This window comes from Myzus persicae, unplaced genomic scaffold (assembly GCF_001856785.1).
Source record: "Myzus persicae strain clone G006 unplaced genomic scaffold, MPER_G0061.0, whole genome shotgun sequence".
Lineage (NCBI taxonomy): Eukaryota > Metazoa > Arthropoda > Insecta > Hemiptera > Aphididae > Myzus > Myzus persicae.
Window position 1 is genome coordinate 13,480 of NW_019100629.1, and position 23,697 is coordinate 37,176.

The following is a 23,697-nucleotide window of genomic DNA, read 5'->3' on the forward strand; positions in this document are numbered from 1 at the left end:
TTTTTGGAGGACAGTGATAGTCGCCTCCTCGTGGTGTCCTCTGGGTAATGCTAAATGACAATCATAAAAATAATACTTCTATAGGGCGCAAATTTGTACCTGATAAATACCGGGCGCAATTTACTACACAAAAATGTGTACCTGAAAAATACCGGGCGCAATTTACTACACAAAAATTTATACCTGAAAAATAGCGGGCGCAATTTACAACTATTTCCTTTCGTTGGGCGCAATTTACGTTTGCCCTACAATTTGCTATGTTACGCACTTGTAAGACGGAGACAACCCATGCGGGTATAACGTCCTCTTAAATATTAATCTTTTGGCTAGGTGGGTAGGTTTGGTAGGTAGGTACATAGGCAGAAAATCCCATTTCTGTGTAATACCGTCTATGGTATTGTATATATTGTTTGGGATTTATTTGTCCTCGGGATTCTAGGTTAGGTTAGCTTGGGATTTATAAATGGAACAAGTCTAGTTTAGCGCCCACTCGAATTTTTCGATTTTTTTTTCGGAAACCTATGTATATCGACGAGTTTAAAACGATGGTGTAAAAATTAATTTGCGGAAATGATTATTTTGGAAGTTACAGCCTTCCAAAGTTTGAGATTTTACGTTTATACGCATGCGAGCAGCACTACTATAATGCCGCGCGGAGGACCATTTTTGTTATTTTTTTGTACTTACGTATTCTAACCTGTTTAAAACGATGGTACAATAATAATTGATCCCCCGATTTTCTATGCAACATCTCCCCAAGTGGGTCACAGGGTTCAGAAAATTGCATTTTTGTTGCACCGAGTCACCGAGCGGGGTCACTCACTCGCTGCGCTCGCTCGGACAATTAAAAACGAAAATATCCCCCGATTTGCTATGCATCACCACCTCAAGCAAACCATAATTTCTGCTTTTAAACTTTCCACATCGATATTCAATAAATTAGCATTACCATTCTTTTTTCATTAATGTTTAATTTAAAAACAATTAATTACTTACTTTATAATGGTTTATATGGTTAGAATAAAAGTTCTCAAAAAATAATTATTGGTAGTGTTTTAAGTAGAAATTTAATAATTTATACTATTATAATACCATCTATTATACATATATATATATTAATTGGAATTTGTCATTGTTCATTTCAGTCATAATATGCATTTCCGTATTCTGGTGGCATTGGTGGTCCGGGAATATACGGCGTACAGCCGTAATATCCCGGCCACCGATGTGACCGAAGATATGATGCTGGCTTACACAAATGCACTATGTGGCGTGGAGGGTATAAATGCAGCTCCAATACTAACGGTGACCGATTGGCTGCGCAATCCGGAACGTTTAACAGCTGTAAGTTCATAATTTTTAAATAATTATTGGCCTCATAGTTGTAACTATTGTATTAATTAGTCATTTTTGTTCTAGGTTTTATTTGAAAAAAAATACCATAAGAAAAACATCACTGGTGAAATAGGCGTGTATCCCAGATACAACCCACAAATACAGTGGGTTGTACCTGGGACACGCCTATTATTTACTCCTAGTCAGTATACCATGGATGCAATTCGCGGTACCCTGGATGCCTACGGGAATCCAGGGTACCCGAATTTCAATCCACCTCCACCAGAGAAGGTATTTTAGATTGCCTTGTTTATAACATAGAATCTACCTACATAATCTAATTAAATGTTTTTTAAATTATGTTTTATAGCGAAAAAGAAAAAAAAGAACACCTATCGACCTGAACGTAAGAATTTTAAAATTTTAGTCCAATATTATATTGAAAATTTCAAATTAAGATATAATTTAATTTTTTTTTTTTTCTAGCTCCTACAGCAAGGACTTGAAGACCGTCCCCCTTNGGCGGAATCAATAATTCCCCGTGCAAATGCCAGGAAACACCGCGCTCTGGTGGACAATAAGAATACTAATCCCGGGACGATGTTGTTATGTTATACATTGTATTAAAGCGTAATACCATTGATTATAAATAGTACTATTTATAATAAATGGTAATACAAAACAAATATTACAAATTATAATAATCAATTAATTATGGTATTGTTTCATTGATAATATAATTTGATAGTCGCATTCATTAAGAAGGTTGTTGATAAAAATGATAATTCAAATTTAATTAGGTATTATATGGTTTTCCAAATTAAAACCCATCTAATATCTATATAAGCTTAGCTATTTGGTATTACATTATTACATTTAGTAGGTACCTAATAAGTTTTTTTATAATTGTAGTGTACAAATTTCTTTTATAACAATGAGCAGTTTAATAATAAAGTATGGATTTCAAAGTATTAAACCACACTTTTTATATACAAATGACAAAGGTAAAATGTTATATGAGAGTAATCATGTGTTTGGAGTTCAAGAACTGAAGCTAATTGATGGGTTAAGTGTAATAACTGGTTCAGTTGTTAGGCAAACAAGTGTTACGTTAGAGCCTTATAAAGTGAAACTTGAGGTAATTTAAATACGATTTTATCTGTAGTAGATTTTATAAAATTTGTTTAATATTTTAACAGTTAGACGGTTTAAGAAATGTTAAAAATGCATCGTGTCAATGTGCAGCTGGGGCTGGATCTTGCTGCAAACATATTGCAACAATAATGATTTTTATTAATAATGATGAGGGGACATCAAAAACAAATGAGCCACAGGTATGGGGAAAGCCCTCAAAATTTGGTGAAAATTTATATAAGAAAGGGAAAACTATTTCAGAACTTTTCCCACAAAAACGTTTAAATATTGATGTACCTGCAATAAATCATAAAATACTCATTCAGGACCATAATATACTTTCAATACCATGCTCTGTATCTAGAAATATTTATGAAGAGGAACGGACTGAAATCGATAGAATATGCTCTAAAACATTATTTAATATAATTGATACTATTGATGAACAATTAGAAATTGAAAAAAATGCTGTACACTTATTTAACCTTATTAAGAAACAAGCTCATAATGAGGCTTCAAATTATTCTATATTTCCATTAAATTGTGTTGAACACATTTTTTCTATCTTCATATTTCTGTTAATGCTAATACAATTAAACAGATTTTCAATCTAACGCTGGACCAATCCCAAAACAATTTTTGGTTAGAATACAGAAAGCTTCGCATTTCAGCTAGTTCAAAAGCTCATAAAATAAAAACATTAAAATCTACATCTGATGAAAGTAAAAATAAATTGGCCATATCTTTAATAAATGAGATTGAAATTAAAGGAAAAGGAGCATCAAATGTTTTATATGGATTGCAGACTGAAAACAAAGCATTTACGTTGTTCTCTTCTTCATACAATTTTGATATAATTAAAAGTGGACTAATTATTCATTCCTCCAAACCTTGGATTTGTGCTAGTCCTGATGGTTTGATTTTGAGAAATGGAGAAATTATCTCAGTATTAGAAATTAAATGTCCTAGTTCCTGTAAAAAAAAACCAATAATTGATCCAAGTACTGGAATACCAAATCTGTCTTATTTACAAATTTCAAATGAAGAAATTGTTTTGAAAACTAGCCAAGTATATTATACACAAATTCAAATTTTAATGTACTGTACAGGTTTAAGTGATTGTCACTTTTATATTTTCAATTTTATAGAACCTTTATTGTTGGTTATAAAAAGAGATCCAATTTTTTTGTCTAACTTAATTCCTAAGATAGATATATTTTATTTTTCATATTATTTACCAAACTTATGTAAAATTAAATAAATAATCATGTTGCAACAGGTTTATGTGATAAATATATATTATATGAGTTATATAAGTCTCAAATCATACTTACATATATTTAATAGTTTACATTGTTAATAAAAAAAATATTAAAAATTAAAAATTTTTTTTACATAAATGTATATTATTGTTTTATTATTGGATTGCTTAAATTTACTAACACACAACAGATAAATAAAATGTTATCTATATATACCAATAGATCAGATGTTATTTTATTAAGTACATTAAACGTTTTTAACCTAGCAAAAAGCCTCTCAATATGTATTCTAACACTAGCAACATTATAAGTGCTTAGAACTTCTTCCTCGGTAAATCTACCATTATGGAGCATAGGAGGAATTACAAGAATACTGTTTTGACCATCAACACCTGTTTTTATTCCAGGGAACCCCTTATCCGCAAGGACCTGGTCACCAGGTTCAAGTTTATTCAAAAAACCAGAATCGTTAGTGATATAACTGTCACTGGATCTACCACCATACGATTTAGACAAAAAACTAACCATTCCATTTGGAGTAATGGCAACAAGTACTTTAATAGTATATCCTCCTTTATAATGTGAATACATACAAACCCTCTGTTCCACAGTTTTAGGTTGTTCTGCCCGAATTTCTGTACAGTCAATAATGCACCTACAATGAGGGTAATTTTTTTTTAAAACTTCTGGTAACGTTTCCATTATTGTACTTTTACTTGGCCAAAATATTAAATGTTTACATTTGTGGCTTAAAAATAATAAGCATTCTGAAAAAACTCTGCTAACAGTAGTTCTGTGAATTGAAAAAAATGTGCTTAAAGATGAATACGTTAGCCCAAGTTTTAATTTCATTAAACAAATTAAAAGAGTATTTTCCTTACTTATAATTAATCTATTACTTTGAGGTAAAAGGGTCAAAAAAAAGTTAAATATTTGAAAAGTTGTGCCAGTTAAGTCTTTTAATGAATTTTCTGACTTGATTGAATCATATCCATGAAATGAAATTTTAGAAAAACAAAATGTTGATTGTTCAAATTCTAACCCACAAGATTTTTCAACCATTGTGGGTTTAGTAAAATTATGAAATGATTTGGGAATCGATACTTGAGTGTTAACACTATTACCATGAAAATCACAAGAAAAAATAAAATTATCATTAGGCACATCAAATGCTACTTGTGTACAAATACTAACTGAAGTATTTATATTATTTTGATCCACAATAAGGGGTACACCTCTTAGAACTTCATCAGTATTGTTTGATTGATTTTCAATAACTAGGCTTTTACGATTAATAGCTCGTTCATATCTTGCACTTTGCTGTAATGGGTCATTCAATTTCTTTCTGTAAATTTTTGGAAATATTGTTGGTATATATGAAGGGCTCCTTGGATCAAGTGATTTCCTATTTCCAATAAAATGAGCACTACAAATGACACTGTTTTTTGTTGGAATCCAAGGTTTTCCATCAATACTATAACAATGTAATAAATAATTAAAATTAATACATCAATATGACTATAAATGTACAACATTATTAACATTTTATACATTTTTATTTTAAATGGTATACCTATTATAATATAGGTAGGCGTTATTCTAATTTTCTCATTTACTTACTCGACTCTGTTAACTGCTTTAATCCAACTTTCTTTAGTTTTTTTCTCATGTGCCCGATTTGGAAAATTATAAAATTTGATATTTGTACTATTTTTGTACGTATTATTGCAATTCACCACACAACAATTGTTATTAGATTTTTTACTCATATTTGTTTATTATAAGGAAAATCAAAACACCTATGTGAAAAATAGTTTAATTTAGTTAGTCTTTAGGTACAATACGTCGTACGTAAAGCATTAATTAATTCGATTGTCGATTTATCAGTTATCAACATTCAACATATATTATAATTTAATGAATTATATAGGTATCTATAAAAATATTTATAGATCACAATGGAAACATGTAAAATGTAATATTATTGTAGTATAACAAATAATACGATACATTAAAATTAAACATTAAAGTATTAAACGTAGGCATTTACGTACATCACAATACGTTATGCCCAATGCGCGCTTGATTTCTTTCCCGGTAAAAGTAAGTACATTGACTACGGGGAGCGCTAGGTGTACGACTGCACAGTCTCTATATACGTACATTATTATTTTCTAAATTACACTTAAGTAAAATCACGTTTAAAAACGATTAAGATAATGGTATGGCTCCATATGACAATCGCATATCATAATTACACATTATTTGTATTTCCATTAATCGGCTACAAAATAGACTGGGAATAAAAACGATACAATTAATTCTAAAGCCGGTATTACACTGGATCGACACCAGTCGATCGACAACATACGTGTCGTGTCGAACGTGATGTCGATTTGTAGATTTATTATTATATACGTTCGACATTTTACGTTCGACATTTATAAAAACTAATTTATTTATTTTCCGGACCCACGTGGCCACATCATCAGTTGAATTTCGTCCGTCGTGTAGTGTAGTTCAATTTTGTAATTCATTTATTATTTGAGTGAATATAAAATATATTTTAGTAATAAAGAAATGTCTACTGATGAAGATATTATTTTAGCAGCAGCAGCTTTTATTTTAGTTAGTGAAGACGAACCAAAAAAAAAACGCCGAGTTTGGACAAGAACAAGTTTAGATAGAAGCAAATATAATGGAAATCGTATGCTTGCAGACTACATCCAAGATGACATGATAGGTTTTAGTCCAGGAGAAGGTATTCGTAGCACGTTTCAAAATTTTCTACGGATGACATGTACTGATTTTCAAGATATTTTAAAAATGATCGGTCCTAAAATAAAACGCCAGAACACAAATTTTCGAGTACCTATATCAATAAATGAAAGATTGGCAGTTACTCTTCGTTTCTTGGCATCGGGCGATTCGTTCATGGACCTATCCTATTTATTTAAAATATCACAACCATCCATCTCATTCATAGTACCTGAAGTGTGTGAAGCATTAATTTCATCATTGAAACATTACGTTAAGGTAAATCATTTACATTTTGAATAGAATAATACTAAAAGTAAACAAAATGTATTATTATTTATTAGTATTATTAATTTTAGCTGTGCATAATTTAAGTATTACATTTTTAATAGATTATTAAAAATTTGAACAATTTACAAACCAAATTTGAACATTTTTATTTTTAAAAATTTAAAGTAGTATGTGTAGGAAATTATAAAAATTAATCTTATAATAATTGAAAATAAAATGAAAACTTAGATTAAAGATATGTTATTTGGCTTGTACTTGCATCTTCATTTTGAGTACCATCTTCTAAAACCTGTTCCCAGCTTTGGTTGAACGGTTGAGATGATTGAGTTGCTGCCTGAGTACCGTGTTGTGTCAATTGTTGTGTTGTTGAATTTTCAAAACCTAAAAAATATAATTACGTAATTCATAAAATTCAAATGTATTTATATTAAACACTGATTACCTTGATAATTAACTTGCGGTTCATCGTAATACCCCAATCTGGCTTCATACAGAAGTGATTGTATTTTGAACTTAACAGTAGAGCGAGCATAAGATGATGTAAGAGTTCTGACCTGCATTGCAACTTCATCACCGAGAAGAGTAAATTCATCTCTTGTTCCACGATTTTGATATACATCTTCGAGAATATCAAAAGCTCTTTTCCTCATTACTTCATTTTCGGAACTATTTTTTTTTTTTTCCCAGAATTTCTAGGCGTTTCTATCGGAGATGAAATTGCACTGCTTACTACGGGTTCTGTAGGTATTGGTGAATTAAGCTCTACAGAGTTAATAGTAGTTTGAGATATTTCCTTTAAAAAGTGTAAAAATAACATACAATAATAAAAAAAAACAATACACAATTACAGACTAAGCAGAGGGCGCCGAATTATTGAAAATGCATTTGGTATTCTATCTTCTGTGTTTAGAATTTTTAGAAAACCTATGTTGTTGGAACCAAAAAAAGCCGAGGCTGCTACAATGGCATGCATTTACCTACATAATTATTTAAGAAGTAGCAAGAACTCAAAACATGTATATTGTCCAAGTGGTAGTTTTGATGTCGAAGATATGGACACAGGAATTTTAAATCCAGGATATTGGAGACAACAGCTAGTAGGAATGTCATCATTCCAAAGTTTGCCCCAAATCCCACGAAAATCTGCTTTAGAAGTACAAGAAATCCGCGATGAATTTAAAATGTATTACGTATCAGACATAGGACGAGTTGATTGGCAAGATTTATGCAACTAATTTTTATTTATATTTTTAGTATATACTTAATTGCATTTATAATTTGTATCGTAAGTAAAATTATATTTGAATAATATAAAATATTATTTGTTTTATTTGTATTAATTATAATAAAAATATTTTCATAAATATAAATTTATATATAGTATAAATATTAAAATATACTTACTAATACTGCACTAGTAGTTTCTTCTTCTTCTGTATCCCTTGTGTGCATTGGTTTATTCCTATCTTGCAGAAGATTATCACGCTGGAGATGTTTGTAGTGTTATACATACCACAGGTAAACTTGGTACAGGAAAAACCACTACCATTCAACATGTTATAAATGCACTAAAGACTAATATTTTATTAAAAAATAGATTTCAAGTAATTTTTAACTTATAATACATTTTAATAATTATTTTCTGTATGAGTAGCGAATAATTATAAGTTAATATCTTATTTAGTTTGTGGAAGTAAGTGGATTAAGGCTTAATGATCCACATAAAGCATTTTCAGTCATATGGAAAAAGTTAACCACACAAACAGTATCATCTGACAAAGCTCAAACACTCCTTAATGATCATTTTTTACGGACAAAAGTTCAAGAAATATCTACAATTTTATTGATTGATGATGTAATTTAACTATTTAAGTACTGAATTAACATTTTTTTTAAATTTTCGAACCTTAATTTTTCAGGTGGACTTTTTAAGTTGTGGTAATCAAGAAGTTGTGAGTAATATATTGAAGTGGTGTAATAATAGTGGCTCCAAATTAATTGTTATAACAACTGCTAATAGTATGGATTGGCTTGAACGAGTAGTAACAGGACCTGTAACTAGCACAAATGTAGATAATAGATGCATGAAAAATTAGTTACCTTATTAATAGTTATTAAAGATTTGTCCTTTCAATTTGTTTATAGGAAATTAAAACATTACTATTCAAGCCATACACATCTGAGCAGTTAGAAAAAATAATCCTGGATAGGTTAATTGGAAATGTTTCATTTGATCCAAATGCTATTCAATTGGCAGCAAAGTAAATATATTTTTAATAATTTGAATATTTGATTTGACAATGTGTTTCATTTTCATATTAGGAATGGAGAGGGTAATGCTAAAGCTGCTCTTCGCCTATGCTATCAGTCTATTAAGCTTGTGAAATCCGAATATCCAGGTATTTCACAAATAACAAGGCTTCATATAGCTGAGGTAGCACATTTAGTATGTAATATTATCAATATTATTTTTTTTATGAACATGATAAAAATTTACTGATATTTTTATTTAATGCGTAATGTTATTTTAGATACAAGTTAAACAACATAAAGATATGCAGAAAAAAAGAGAACTTTTACAAACTATGCCCAAAACTGTGCTCAACAACAACAATACATATATATGTAATGTAATGAAAAAATAATAAATAAAATAAAAATAACATTATAAAATGGGTTATTTCAACCATATTATTGTATGGAAAAATTGACCAAGTGCAGATATGATTAATATTTTACGAGATATAAAAAAGCAGTACTAAAAAATAAACATAAAAATAAATAAATTTTACATAGAGTCTCTCAATGATAAATTAAAAATATTAATTAGAACAAAAGTTATTCCAAGTACCGTAACTTTCTTCGATTTGATAAGTTGTACTTACGCGTATTTTTTTATACCCGAGTAGGTAAGAGCATGTTGACCAAGCTTTTTTGGATTTGACTAAATGAGACCTTATTCCAAAATTTCTCTAATTCAGTCAAATCCAAAATAATTTAAATCAAAAAACCTAACCCTGTAGGTCATATTTGCACTGAAGTCTGGTGCTATGTCCCACGAGAGTATATTCTTCGATTCTGAGCTCCGTGATTCTCAGGCAATACGCGTAGTAGACGATCAGGTTAAGTGTCCACAGCACTTGCAGTTGTAGGCATCGAGACATGTTTATTACACTATTAAAGCTACACAATCTCGAGAAAATCAAACACTCGAGAATTCGTAAATTTAAAGTTGTTATCATTTTAAAAGCCTGCCACTGGAGTATTGATAAACAAAAGATAAAAATATGTTGATAACACGATGAAAAGATAGCGCGAACGGCTTGTTTAAATACTAGTAGTTTTATAATCACTGATGCGGGGCCCGGCTCTGGCTTAGCGCACCAGTCGAAAAATTTCGTCCAAATTTGAATTTAAAATGACTATAAAAATAAGCTATGTCTATGTATTTTTTAGATTTTTTGGTAACAGAATTAACTACTTACGTTGAATCTTGTTTTAAATTCTCAATCCTTGGATATAAAAGTTTAAAACGTTTTATACATTTATAATTACAAAATAATTATTCAATTTTAAATTTGATAAATTTTGTCAAAATTCGATCTTTAAATGTTTATAAAAAAAAAATTGAGCCTATGTATTTTAAATGTTTTTCAACTGATATACGACAGCCACACGGCCACATTGTAAGTGTTATAAATTCTTTTAGTGAAAAAATAACAACAATAAACCGCTCTTTTGATATTTTAAATTTGTGTAAATTATTTACAGGTTATTTTGAAACTATGATTATAATTTATAATCTGGAACCTGCTGGAAAACCAGATTACGGTTTGCTGAAGAAGCTGTTAAAAAAATATAAAAGCTTTATGTATATCTAAAATAGTAAAATATATTATAATATATAATATATTAAAAACAAGTGGTTGTACACTTTGATTGAAATTTAAATAAATTATCTTAATGTTTATTGGTATAAATAATTATTTTATTTATTTTCGTAGTCTAAAATCATTTTCCTTTGGTATGCTTTTTGTAGTTTGTTGACCGGTTTTAGAGGCTTAAATCTTCCGGGTGAGTCTATAAACTTAACCGAGTCAGTCATTTTCACAAAATTGAATTTGGTTTTTCTTGGCGCTTTTGAAAATAATAAAATCATCATCAACGATAAGTTAATAAAGACACGCAGACTCCGGTGCATCATAAATTCATAAATCATCACAAATCATCAAACCACTGTTAGCGCTTACAGTACTACATTGTTATCAACTATTGAACTATGTGATACCTGATTACGACTTATTCAAAATTTGCTAACGTAACGTGCAATGTTATAATGTGTAATAATGTTATTATAGGTACTTATTAGTACCGTATTAGTACTATTTAGTAGACGCAAAATTTAAGCAGCTGCTTAAAAATGATTATTTTAGTTTTAAATATTATAATGTTCACCACGCCGGTACGAAGTGAGTACAAAATAAATGCTTTATTTTCTATACACAGACTCGTCGCTAGTGTCCAAGCAAATGTTAATAATCCCTCTTAATATTACTAATTTTGCTTGTATAATTTGTCAACAATAGGTTATGTTGGGCTTATAACTGAACCAAGTGATATAGTAACTACTGCCGGTAAAACCGTGCGATTGGATTGTGTAGCAGATTTTTATAGTTTTGGTAAAATTCCTCAATATGAATGGACTCTCGATGGAGAAAAACTTGATTTTATAGGAGATACGAGAAGGTAAATTGTCCTAGAATAGTTTTGTTTTAGTTTACAATGCCAAAATTGTATTTTTAATAAGTTTATATTACTCCATAAAAACACTGGTTCTTATATTTTAGATCTATTTTGAAAAATGGGTCTCTGCTCATAAAAAATGTTTTCAATAATGACAATAAAGGTATTTCTGAAGGTTTAGAATCGTACAAATGTGTAGCATTTGTTGATAGTATTGGTGTCGTGGTTAGCCGTACTGCATCTGTAATTCTTGCACGTAAGTTAAATTTTATGAAGAATTATAATCATTTATTTACTAACAATAATTATACAGGTTTGTCGCCATTTAAAAAACAACCGACCGATGTTCTTGGTTAGTATTTACATAATAATGTTTTAGGGTTTTCACCGCCATGCTATATTGCTATGTTTATTGTTGTATATAATTATAGTTAAACCACAGTTCATTCATACACCTAAAGACACAATAGGTTTTGAAAAAGAAAACATTACTTTGGAGTGTGAAGTAACCGGTAAACCTCCACCGCAAGTTATTTGGCTAAAAAATGGTGATATAATTAAACCAAACGAATACATGCAGGTTATTAATGGGTGAGTAATTATTTCTTATATACAATAGTAACATTACCATTATTGAATTTTCTACAAATCATTAATATTTATTTTAAGTGAAATTGCAATATTTATGAGTAGGTACAAAAGATTTCAATGGAAATATTCATATATTACTGAAAATGTTACAGGACCAATTTAAAAATATCTGATTTACTGGTAATGGATACAGGCATCTTTCAATGTTTGGCATCAAACCCTGCTGGGAATATTCAATCATCGGCATTTTTAAATGTTTTGGTTAGAGGTACCTAATTTAATAGTATTTATATTTGTTTTCATATAAGTATTGCTTGGATTTAATGAATTAGATATGTATACATAATTACGAACAGTAATAAATATAAATATTTATAAATGTATAAACAGTTTATATTTATTACAACTTATATTTTTCTACATTACTACAAAGAATTTTAATATAATATATATAATTTAAACTTTTAGTTTTTACAATATATTTAAATATATTTTATTTTTTAAAATGTTGAGTTTTAGGAAATGCACTGGTTTAGTAATACAAGAAATGGCCGCTCATTTCTCAAATAAAAGTTTTGATAATATATCCCAAGAGGATTATGGAAGATTTTTAGACAATGCTAAACGACAAGAGCTTAGTTTCATTATTTTCAAGATTTTGTTTCAGGTAGACGCAGTCGATGTTAAACGATTAGAAACTGTCAACACTTGGATCAGAAAAAGGACACCACAGTTAGCTGTTATGTTCCCAGGAGATTTTGGAAAAGTTCGTGAACGCCCGGCTATCTACACTTACCCTGAGTACCTATCGAATATAGTCTAATATAATCATCTAAATTCTGTGATGGACATTTAATTTTTCTATTTTCTATTCTTTTCTTTTAGATTCAATGTAATCCAAGACAATTGGCCATCAGTTTTCGGAGGCATCATTCATCCATCAGATAAAGTCTTACACGAGATAAATATAATAACAAATATTTTAACCGAATCGTCAAATCAGACGTGTCGTAAACGCAAAGCAAATCTGAGATGCGATCCAGAAATACAAGAACATGATTGTTTGCCTGTTTTCAACGTCCGTCGGGAGAATACTTTAGATGAAATAATTCGTCTAATGCCATATACGTTGCGTAATTATACTAATTTATACTTATTATAGTTCTATATGGGCAGAGGCGTGTCCAGCGGACAGTGGCGGATTTAAGGGTTCACAATTTGTAAAAAGGGTATTCAGTATGTATTATTCAATAGGGTTTTACAATTATATTATGATTAAACTGTACATTTTAAATAATAGGTATACATTTTATTAAAAATTTCCTTAAAAAAATGTGCATAATTTTCAATATTTTCTTATAATCGTGGGCCTATCCTGAATTGTTGTCCTGGACACACCTCTGTATATGGGTAACAATATACCTGATAATGTAGACGAACGCGGGCAATCACCTGGTTGCCAAACCAGGGAAATAACGGAAGAGTGCACCAGCTCTAATTATAATGCTCCGGATACGGTCATTAATGATCAAGATAATGCGGACGAATGCGGACAATTACCTGTTTGCCAAACCAGGAATATAACGGAAGAGTGCACCAGCTCTAATTATAATGCTCCGGATACGGTCATTAATGATCAAGATAATGTGGACGAATGCTGTTGTCCATTAATGTAAGAATGCACCTATAATTATACTGCTCATGAGCATTAGTATTAGCATTGATTATAAATACTATAGATTGCTCACTGGCCGGTTTTTCGGTGGCACGATAAGAGTCGGGTAACGCTATGAGGCGCTGTAGTCGCATGGTTAGTGTGGTCGGGTAACGTTGTAATCGCTGTAGTCACGTCTGGTTGGCGAATGGCAATGGCACAGCGATTTCAGGAGAGGCACATCATTCCATAATTGTCAATTGACTACCAGTCTATATTATACTCCATAGTCCATACTATTTATTTATTTCACACTATCTCATTATGGTAATACTACAGCATATATCCTGCATGCAGAGCGTAGTTCATAGTTAGGTACTCACTACTCGATGTATAATCCGAAATCCGCAACGCGGTTTTACTGTTACAGTGATAGGACATAATAAAAATCAACTGATCTGCATACAAAATATCCACTGCTTTAAACAATTAATATAATTAATAAATTAGAGTAATGAATATTAAGTACCTATGATAATTAATAATCCAAATAAATAAAACAATTTAGTACTGCTAGGCTAAAAAAAACAAAATAAAACTAAACTTTAATTAATAGTTGGTACAAATTTATAAAATTATATACTCAAATTATTCACATAAATTACCTATTTTTTTTTTTAAATACGTAATTTTTCAACGTTTTGTGCACAGAATGCGTGTTTTAGATTCTGAGAGTAACAAATTTGCTCAATTTTTTCCTCATAAGTAACGTACTTACTTTAAAAAAAAAAATTGTGTAATTTCATAATATTTTATAAGCGTCTGATGTTTGAATTTTGTGTCTTGTATTTTTATAATAGGTCAATTCACTCTAAATTTTAAATTGACGGAGATAAACGTGATCTGCTGAGCGTAAAATTTGGTATGCTAAGCACTTGTACGATGGAGACAACACATTCGGGTGTAGTGTCCTCTTAAGGTAGACAGGAAATGAGGAAAATAAAAGAGCTGTCTAAAACTATACAATTTAAATGTACCTATCTGCTAGGACAAACACTGGCGTGGTGTATAAATCTCCGAAAATATTAAAGGCATATCGAAAATATTCCCTCCACATAAAACTGTTCGTCCGCATTAAACGCGTTGTGTATATTTATTATTTGGTTTATTTATAACTGCACTGTTAAAATTAAAATATCTATGATAGTAAACAGTAAACACATTGATAATTTACTGACCACATTGTTTGCTTACCGACGTCGTGTAAAGCACTATTCACTACTCCTGTCTTGTGTTATTTTTTTCATTAAAATTTGTCATTCAATCTAAATAAATTAAAATATGGGTGGTGACAGATGCATGTACAGAGGATGTCAGAATACGCGAAATAATTCTCTAAAAATATTTCACCAATTTCCTACTAATGAAGTTGAATCAAGGAAATGGATTATAAACTCTGGTATGTATTTAAATAACAGTTGTAAAAAGATTTGCAATTTGGTTACAACTTATAAACGACTACAATATGTTATATTATCAATAGGACTGGGATTTATATGTAATAAAAAACCAAAAATATGTAGGTACATAAATATGTAATTAAAATTACAAACATATGTTAAATAAAATAAAGAATATGTAATAAGAAAAATTTAAAAATATGTTAACGAGATAAATTAAAATACAATTCATCGTTTTTAATTTCTATTTTCTAATCAATAAATATTATAAAATGTGGTTAAAATTATCGAAGTTTAAATGTATAATACTACTAAATAATCGAAATTATTATCAAAATTTACGAAATATGTAAAATAAAAGCGGAAATCTTACTAATTATGTAAAAATATGTATAGATGACGAAATATGTAAAATTAAATACGTCTTATTTTATTTCAAATTACGTGAAACGAATTTATCATTTGCAACAATTAATTTATCGCGTTTTAGTAAAAATATGTATTTACATACAAATCCCAGCCTTAGTTATCAAATATATTTATTGAATAGGGAACATAGAATTAGAAGCTCTTAATCCAAAAAAGTTGAGACGAAAAGTAATCTGCTCAGCTCATTTTGAAAAGAATGATTATTCAAACCCAGCTGCTCCGAAATCACGTTTAAATCCAAATGCTGTACCCAAAAGTTATTTAAGTAAAGGTAAATATAAAATAATCCAATACTTAAAAAATAACGTTATGCACTTATGTAGTTTAGAACATACAATATACAAATTTATATTCTAATGAAAGTGACTATATCTTATTTTCAACTATATTATTAACTATATAGACAATAATGAATGCGATGGTTTGGTTATTAAATCTCCTAAATCTTGGTCGTGGAGAATATCAAAAAAAGAGTCGAAAGTTGAAGGTAAATTATTACGTATCTATGCACTTTTTTTTTTGTTACGTATGAGTGCTACTTCTTAATTTTTGATAAAAAATATAACATACAATTTGTGTTTAGATGCACATGTTGATGTTGATGATATAATAAATACCACTCCAACAAAATTACAAAAACGTACAACACTAAATATGGTAGAACTGTTTCCAAGTATGTACTTATGAATAATTATTGATAAATTTATTCTTATATGAAATGGCTGTAGGATGTTTTCTGTATTATACTTTTATCAGACTATTACCTACAAAGAATAAATATTTTGTGTTAAGCTTAATTGATAGGGGGGCCTCTCCGTGATAAGTGAAAATAGCTAGGTGACTGTAAAAATGCTTAGATTTTCTTCAACAGCATCTTTTCAGATAGGAAAGTGAATCTAGTAGATATTTTTGTAGCAGTATAAACTGTTTATGAGAATCTTTTTTTTTAATTTTCAATCCTTAGTTATAAAAATTGAACATTTTATAATTTTTTAATTACCTTCCCTCCTTTTTGAAACCGGGAACGGGTGGGAACTGGTTAGCACAATATTGCCACCCGAACCCGTATTGTTTATTCACCATAACAAAATTTTTAATTACCTACCTACAATGATTAATAATTTTCGAAATGTTGATGAATTTTACAAGTTTAAAACTTTAAATCCCACACAACATACATATATTTATTTTAAGTACAATAAATATTTTTAAAAAAATGTTGGTGATTAATAAATATTTAATTGTTATTGATTTTTCATTTTTAAATATTTTATCAATGTTTAATAAACTACATTTGAACCATTTGGAGTTTTACGATAAATATTTCTAAACAAATATTTAATTTTTATTAACGACTTACGTTAATTATATATTGAAAATTATATATCTAATAATGGTTAATTTATTATCATCAATAATTATATTATATATATTATTCTTCCTAATTAAATTAAATAGAGAAAATATTTCTTGAATATTAGAGTTACAGTGGAATATTTTTACAACTTGTAAAAAAAAATATTATTATACTTAAAATTATTTATTAGTTTGCATATTCTATATACATAATACATATACATATATGTCATATATAGATAACATATGTAAAACAGGTAAAGATTAGGTAAAATAAATTGGAGGCATAATATAAGAGTGTGCAACTATTTATTTTCATAAAAAATATTATTGGTAAATATGTATATATTAATTTTTATGACAAAGTACATTATAATTATGATTTTCATAAGTTTTAGGAATATTATATAATTATACATTATACCTAATATTTTTTAAATAAAATTATATAATGTGAAAATAAACGGAACATATTATAAATTTCAAAAAAAAATTTCAAAATAAAATTATATAATATATTATTAATAATACAAAAAAACTTTAACTATCATCACTGCTTGTGAAAATTAAATATGAACATATTATAAATTTAAAAAAATTATTAAAATAAAATTATATAATAATAATAATTAAGTAGAGAAATTCTTGTCAGAAATTCTTGTCAGAAATTCTTTTTAAGTTAAATGGGGCTTGAGCAAGGACATATTTGATGATATCCTCCATTTCATTTTGAGATGAATTTTTAAATTTATTTTGCTTTTTGACAGCATCTAGAAAATATTTACAAATATATTATAATAAACACATAATTTTGTATGGATAGCAAAAATATATTTAGGATATATGGGACATGGGTGTATTTTTTAGCACTAGGTATAAACCAAAATTAATTAAATCTATTCCATTATGTGTATTAATAGTAATGGTAAATATTATAATATAATACTTACCAAAAATCACAGAACAGCAACCCAAACAACAGAATTTTTTTTTGCCTTTCTTACCAGTGTAAGAGAAATCTTTTAATAATTCATCTTTAAACAATTTTGCCATCACCCGTTTGACCATTGCTTTAACATGCTTACCGCCTATGTATGAAAGTTCATTTACCTAAAAAATTAGTATACATAAAAATAAAATAAACACAATTTTTTTTACTTTATAAGAAAAAATATAATGCATAAAAAACCACGATACCCAACAATTATTATTTAATATATATATATATAATTACCAATTTATTACGGAATTCTTTATTGTCAGAAATTTTGTCTTCAAAGATTTCAAGATCAATTATGTTATCAAGAGGAATATTGAAATCTTTATCAATTAAAGATGATAGATCACCATTATTGTTATTGTTAAAAGTGGATACGTCATGTGATGGAATATTTTCAAGTCTAGCTTCTATCATTTCCAATCTTTGGACCATCTCCCTTTGATTATTAACAGCTCGCTTTAATTCAAATTTTAAAAATGTTAGTCTATGAAGCACTTCTTTTTCGAATTCTGTAGTACCTGAACATAAAAAAATATTGTTTATTTATAATTTAAATTAAAATTTTTTAGTTTATACAAACATTCTGTATTAAGCACAATAGCTACATATATCTGCAAAATTGGAGTCCAAAATATTTAAATGTTTTAAGTAGATTATGTGTGCAGTCAACATCTTAAGTAACAATGTATTGTTGAAATGGATATTTAACAATTTATATTAATTTATCATACTAACTTTTTGGAGTTGATACAACATTTTCTGGGGCTTTGGTCGATGGTAATGGATCAATGGTATATTGAGGTGTCCCTGATATTACAATAACATCTAAGTTTTCTTTATCTATAATTAAATGAGAAATATTAAGTTTTTTGATTGTTTAAAAGGTAAAATATAATTTAATTCAATAATTACCGAGTTCAAGATCAGTTGATTTAATAACATTATTATATCTCAGATTCCCGGGAGTTTCAAAAACATAATTATCCACAGAGTTTATATCAATAAGGTCACAAGCAAGATTTGTTTGATCAACTATAAAAAAAGAAATATATAAAATTAGATACTATATTTTTGTTTTACAATAAATTCTTAAACAACTATATAATTATAAATGGCATTTGATAAAAATACTATTTAACCAATAAAATATATTATTTGATTTACCTACACCTACCATTTAATAACCACACATATTCATAAATTCTATAAATAAATGTATTATTTTAAAACATTTACCTATATTTTTGTACTTCAAAGTACCATTCAAAGATGTATTATTATCATCACTAAAAGATAATTTTTTCACAGTTGATGACTTTGAAGCATTAATATAACTATCTTTTGTAAGGCTATTATTTGGTGGATTTTCCAGTCCTTCATAAACTAAATATAAATAAATAACCAATAATAAAAGTAAATAAACATAATATTAACTGTTAAAGTATTGAAAGATTTAATTTTATTAGCTAATAAAGAGGACATACGTTTAACTTTTTTAGGAGATGGCGACCATCCATTTAATAATGTCCTGCTAGTACCGTTCTTCTTAATTTTCTCATCACTGCTGCAGTTATCATCTTCAGATGCTAAATTGGATATTAATAGTTATGAATATCATGAACATTTGATTATATAACATTTTTATAATTTTATTAGATGTAACACCTGAAAATGTTGGACATGATGATGAAAACTGTAGACTTGATGCAGTTTTAGCCGTTCTTTGTTTGGGTTTTAATAAAATATCATCATCGGTAGATGATATATCAATGTTTGTTAATCCTTTTTTTACCATTTTTCTTGCTTTAAATAATGAATCTGTAAAATAAGGTAAAATATATGCATATAGTCTATACTAACAATAACTAGCTTCAATAATAAATCTGAAAAATAACCTATATCTTATAATATAAGACAGTATACACAATAATATATACAACTAGATTTAGACTAAATTATGTTACAGAAATAACCTATATTTTTTTACCAGATATTTTCAAAACTTTAGCTGCATGGTAACTGTATTCAACATCATTCGGAATACTTTTGAACTCGACACTTTTTCTAATAAAGTTAGTATTTTTAGTGGTTGGCCACGCGCATGTGCCTTCTTTTTTTTTAAACCAGCCAGCCGGAACAGCTTCTATTGAATTATCCTCAAATTCAACAACCAAATATTGGGACATCTTTATATTACACTATAGGTATATACAAAAATAATACAAACTATTAAATACAATTACAATAGAATACAATTAATTAACATTAATTTAAAAAAACTTAATAATCCTAAGAAAACATATACATTACATTTTATACTAATAATTGTAACATAATTAAAATTGTAATTATTTCAAATAATAAATGTATGCAAAATAGGGTATGCAATATTTACATTACTATTACTAGACAATATCATATATTTTACAAATTCAGTATTCTCTATGTCTATAATGGAATAAAATTCTGATAAATTTTTAACGACAGCAATACCTAATTTAAGACTACTGATGGGCTTATCAAAAAAATTTCCAATAGTTTCAAAATGCTTAACTAAAAAAACATATTTTTCTGTGGTAGAATCAAGACATATATTAAAAACTTTAAAAATTTTAAGACCAGTTTCATCTGTGAAACCTATATAGCTGTCAGATGTAGACTTAATATTTATTTTAATATTATTTTTTATAACTATCTGGAAATTTGGAACAGTTAAGTGCTCGAATGCTGAAGGTCCATTACTGTGAGGTTTTCTATAATTTATTTCTTTAGGAGATTTCAAAAGTACAGGTTGGTTAAATAATAAAGATTCTTGGTAGCGTTTAATAACTTGTTCGAGTAGTTTTTCATGCTTCCTAACCATCTTTTTTAAAACCTTCATATAATTCTCGAAAGGAAAACATGAACACTCTTCAAGTGATTTAAATTTTCTGTAATCATCAACTATGTGCAATAATCCATGGACATTATGAGAAACAAACTGAGGGCCATATAATTCACTAAAGTTTTTAACAAAAAATGTAATTAAATTTTCACTGAAATTCACTAGCTTTTCAGAACTACCAGGACATAAGAAAACTCTAAAACTGATGTGTAAACACAAAAAATGAAAATAACAATCATCATTTAAAATATCTTTTAAGACGACAGGTCCTGTATATAATAAGAATAACCTATATTCAGTTGCTTTAAACCTGCAAATTTCATTTAACCCCCTGCATTTTCTTGAAAAATCACTAGGTAAAAACGTGTTCAATAACAATAAATTATTTGAAATACAGTTAACACTTCGATTTGGAATACGAACATTGACAGGAGCATGTTTTAATACACCTAACCAGAGTAATAACATTTTTTTCATAACCCCCAAACATACCAAATGCATATAGTCAAGAGTGAAATCTTCAACTATATTTATACCTGGTATTTCAGTAACTATAGAAATAGTAGATGTGATATGGTGATCTTCATCTACACGATTTAAGAAATCTAAATGAGTTCTTTTAGAAAAGTCGGTTTCTAAAAAACACGTTGTATTGTTTATACGTTCTCCTTCAATTTTACATCTTATACAAGATGAATATCCAGCATGCCCTTTTACAGATAAAATAAAACTCTTCGCCGGACAGTCACAACAAAAAGCATCAACTATCACAATTTTTTTACCAAACTTTGTTTGCATGCCATTTTTATACAAATCTTTTAGTTCACAAACCAAATATTTTAAATAATCATTAGAAGATTTAGGTTTTTCTCTTCCCCAGTACAACCCTATAATAAATATATTATGTTGACTATAGGGAATAATAGGGTCTCGAGCATATCCTAAAATTGGCCAAAATGTACTTGAGGAACTTTTTGTAAGGGGTAATCCATCAATTCCTATTACAATTTTGATTACATCATTAAAATTTACTAGCATATCACCAAAAGAATTTAAGCCATTAGCGACCCCAAAATGATAATACAAACCCGGTTCCACAATTTGAATATCATTAACTTGCTTAGTTTTGTTAGTTTTTAATACAGTTCTAGCATAAACTGGGATATCTTTAAAACATTTGTGACTTTTTAATACTTTCAGTAAAGAAGAAAAAGAAGCAAGTGTAATATTGTTAGCCACTGCCCATTTTGCTAATGGTTTTAAAATACTATCATTGCACTCAAATACATCAAATGTACCACTAATTTTAAGGTGGTTATTAATGTCAATATCAGAATCTGAATCTGAAGAAAACAACACATTTTCAAATTCATTATCGGCTAAATTTATAGAATCAATTGAAAGCGTATCACCTAAGATTGGGTTACATGGCAAATTTATGTCAGTAAATGGATTGTTGGAATTTGAAACTGATAAATTTATATTTGCATTTTCTAAATTAGAATTGTGTGATGTACTTGGTTGTAATTCACATTCTACATTTGTATCATTGTCATACAAATAATCTACCATTTCTAAATCTTCCAAAAACCTTCTACGTTTAGTAGACCTACTAACAGTATTTTTATTGAGTGACATAATGGTAGGTACTTATTTAGATTACTGACAAAAGCTTAACAAAATTAATATACCTAGTAATAATTACTAATTAGGTATATTTAGTCTGTAGCAAATTTGATTTTCATAATTAGAAAAAATTTAAAAAATGATTAAACAAAAACAAATTATCTAATATAAAAACAAAAATGTGTTTCAAGTTAAGCTTTATAAAATTAAAATAGGTAAAAATAGAGGGTTCATAAAACTGTATAATCGCATTACTGGTTTAATTGGACAAAAAATATAAAAAATACCTATTACCTACCTATTCATTATTATATTTTATTATACAATATACCTAAATTATGTTTTACGAATGAAATTGTATACTTACCTGGTGTAGCTTACACAGTACGTAAAATGCTATGAACTATAATGAAGCGAACTGCAAATGTCGCAAAATGCCAAGATGCCAGATGGATAACGATCGTTTACAGTAAAGAGTAAACACAAATACACAAGTGAAATGTCTGAAACTCAGAAACGAACGTCTGACAGACGACTGTACTGAAGACAAAATCACGAAATAATAAAATAAAATTAATCTAATCAAATCATATCTATATATAATATAAATATAATAATCGTTAACACCGCCAGACCGTTGTCGCGCGCCCCGCGGCCCGTACTTCACTCATTGCCTACGTGTTCCATGTCTAAACATAGAATTCGTTTTACACACAGATAACAGTTATAATATTTATCGGTAGACGGTGGTTTTACCCGACTTTTTAATATTGGATCTGGATGGAGGACGAAGCATATTATTATGGTTATGCGGAATAGAGCGGTGCGGTAACGGAAAATTACGTATAATGTATTATTAATATTTAATAATAGGGAGTCAATAACGAAAATGTTGAAATCAAGACAATAAGTAAAATTGCTATATTATATTATAGCATATTATTATTGTATATAGTACATTGTACGATAAGTACAACTACAGATTTTAGATATACACCGGTTGTGACTTGTGACTAGCGTAGACTCAATAATATTTTATTCATAATTTTTTTTTAACTTATAAATTAATATTTTTGACTTATGAGGTATTACGTCTTAGCCGACGATATAATACGATAATATTATTAATTGCTGTAGTATATTTATACTGTTTTTGTTATTAACTATGTAGTACC

At 28.4% G+C, this 23,697-nt stretch overlaps 4 protein-coding genes across 4 annotated transcripts; 1 reads left to right on the forward strand and 3 right to left on the reverse strand.

Annotated features, from left to right (window-relative positions):
• Positions 1-2,269: 2,269 nt before the first annotated feature.
• Positions 2,270-3,588, forward strand: LOC111037771. The gene is made up of 4 exons (XM_022320530.1): positions 2,270-2,473; positions 2,535-3,014; positions 3,071-3,489; positions 3,579-3,588. Exons 1-4 carry the CDS (start codon positions 2,270-2,272, stop codon positions 3,586-3,588), a joined length of 1,113 nt encoding a protein of 370 aa, XP_022176222.1.
• Positions 3,589-3,659: 71 nt separating this feature from the next.
• On the reverse strand, positions 3,660-5,500 carry LOC111037780. The gene is made up of 3 exons (XM_022320540.1): positions 5,352-5,500; positions 3,948-5,205; positions 3,660-3,671 (listed from the first exon to the last, which is right to left on the reverse strand). The coding sequence occupies exons 1-3, from the start codon at positions 5,498-5,500 to the stop codon at positions 3,660-3,662; spliced, it is 1,419 nt and encodes a 472-aa protein (XP_022176232.1).
• Positions 5,501-17,660: 12,160 nt separating this feature from the next.
• Positions 17,661-20,229, reverse strand: LOC111037796. Its single transcript, XM_022320565.1, has 9 exons — positions 20,000-20,229; positions 19,678-19,830; positions 19,497-19,598; positions 19,249-19,395; positions 18,925-19,044; positions 18,748-18,852; positions 18,247-18,530; positions 17,963-18,122; positions 17,661-17,782 (listed from the first exon to the last, which is right to left on the reverse strand). Exons 1-9 carry the CDS (start codon positions 20,196-20,198, stop codon positions 17,661-17,663), a joined length of 1,392 nt encoding a protein of 463 aa, XP_022176257.1. The 5' UTR covers positions 20,199-20,229.
• Positions 20,230-20,365: 136 nt separating this feature from the next.
• On the reverse strand, positions 20,366-22,534 carry LOC111037788. Its single transcript, XM_022320553.1, has one exon. The coding sequence runs from the start codon at positions 22,532-22,534 to the stop codon at positions 20,366-20,368; it is 2,169 nt and encodes a 722-aa protein (XP_022176245.1).
• Positions 22,535-23,697: the final 1,163 nt, after the last annotated feature.

Excerpts from the sequence above, each read along its gene's own strand:
- LOC111037771 (XM_022320530.1), top strand. The coding sequence starts at position 2,270 with ATGAGCAGTTTAATAATAAAGTATGGATTTCAAAGTATTAAACCACAC. Across the intron at positions 2,474-2,534 it reads CTTATAAAGTGAAACTTGAG|TTAGACGGTTTAAGAAATGT; the intron begins GTAATTTAAATA and ends ATATTTTAACAG. Across the intron at positions 3,015-3,070 it reads CTATATTTCCATTAAATTGT|ATTTTCAATCTAACGCTGGA; the intron begins GTTGAACACATT and ends ACAATTAAACAG.
- LOC111037780 (XM_022320540.1), bottom strand. The coding sequence starts at position 5,500 with ATGAGTAAAAAATCTAATAACAATTGTTGTGTGGTGAATTGCAATAAT. Across the intron at positions 5,206-5,351 it reads AAAGCAGTTAACAGAGTCGA|TATTGATGGAAAACCTTGGA; the intron begins GTAAGTAAATGA and ends ACATTGTTATAG.
- LOC111037796 (XM_022320565.1), bottom strand. The coding sequence starts at position 20,198 with ATGTCCCAATATTTGGTTGTTGAATTTGAGGATAATTCAATAGAAGCT. Across the intron at positions 19,396-19,496 it reads ATCTCCTAAAAAAGTTAAAC|TTTATGAAGGACTGGAAAAT; the intron begins GTATGTCCTCTT and ends ATTTATATTTAG. Across the intron at positions 19,045-19,248 it reads TTTGAAGTACAAAAATATAG|TTGATCAAACAAATCTTGCT; the intron begins GTAAATGTTTTA and ends CTTTTTTTATAG.
- LOC111037788 (XM_022320553.1), bottom strand. The coding sequence starts at position 22,534 with ATGTCACTCAATAAAAATACTGTTAGTAGGTCTACTAAACGTAGAAGG.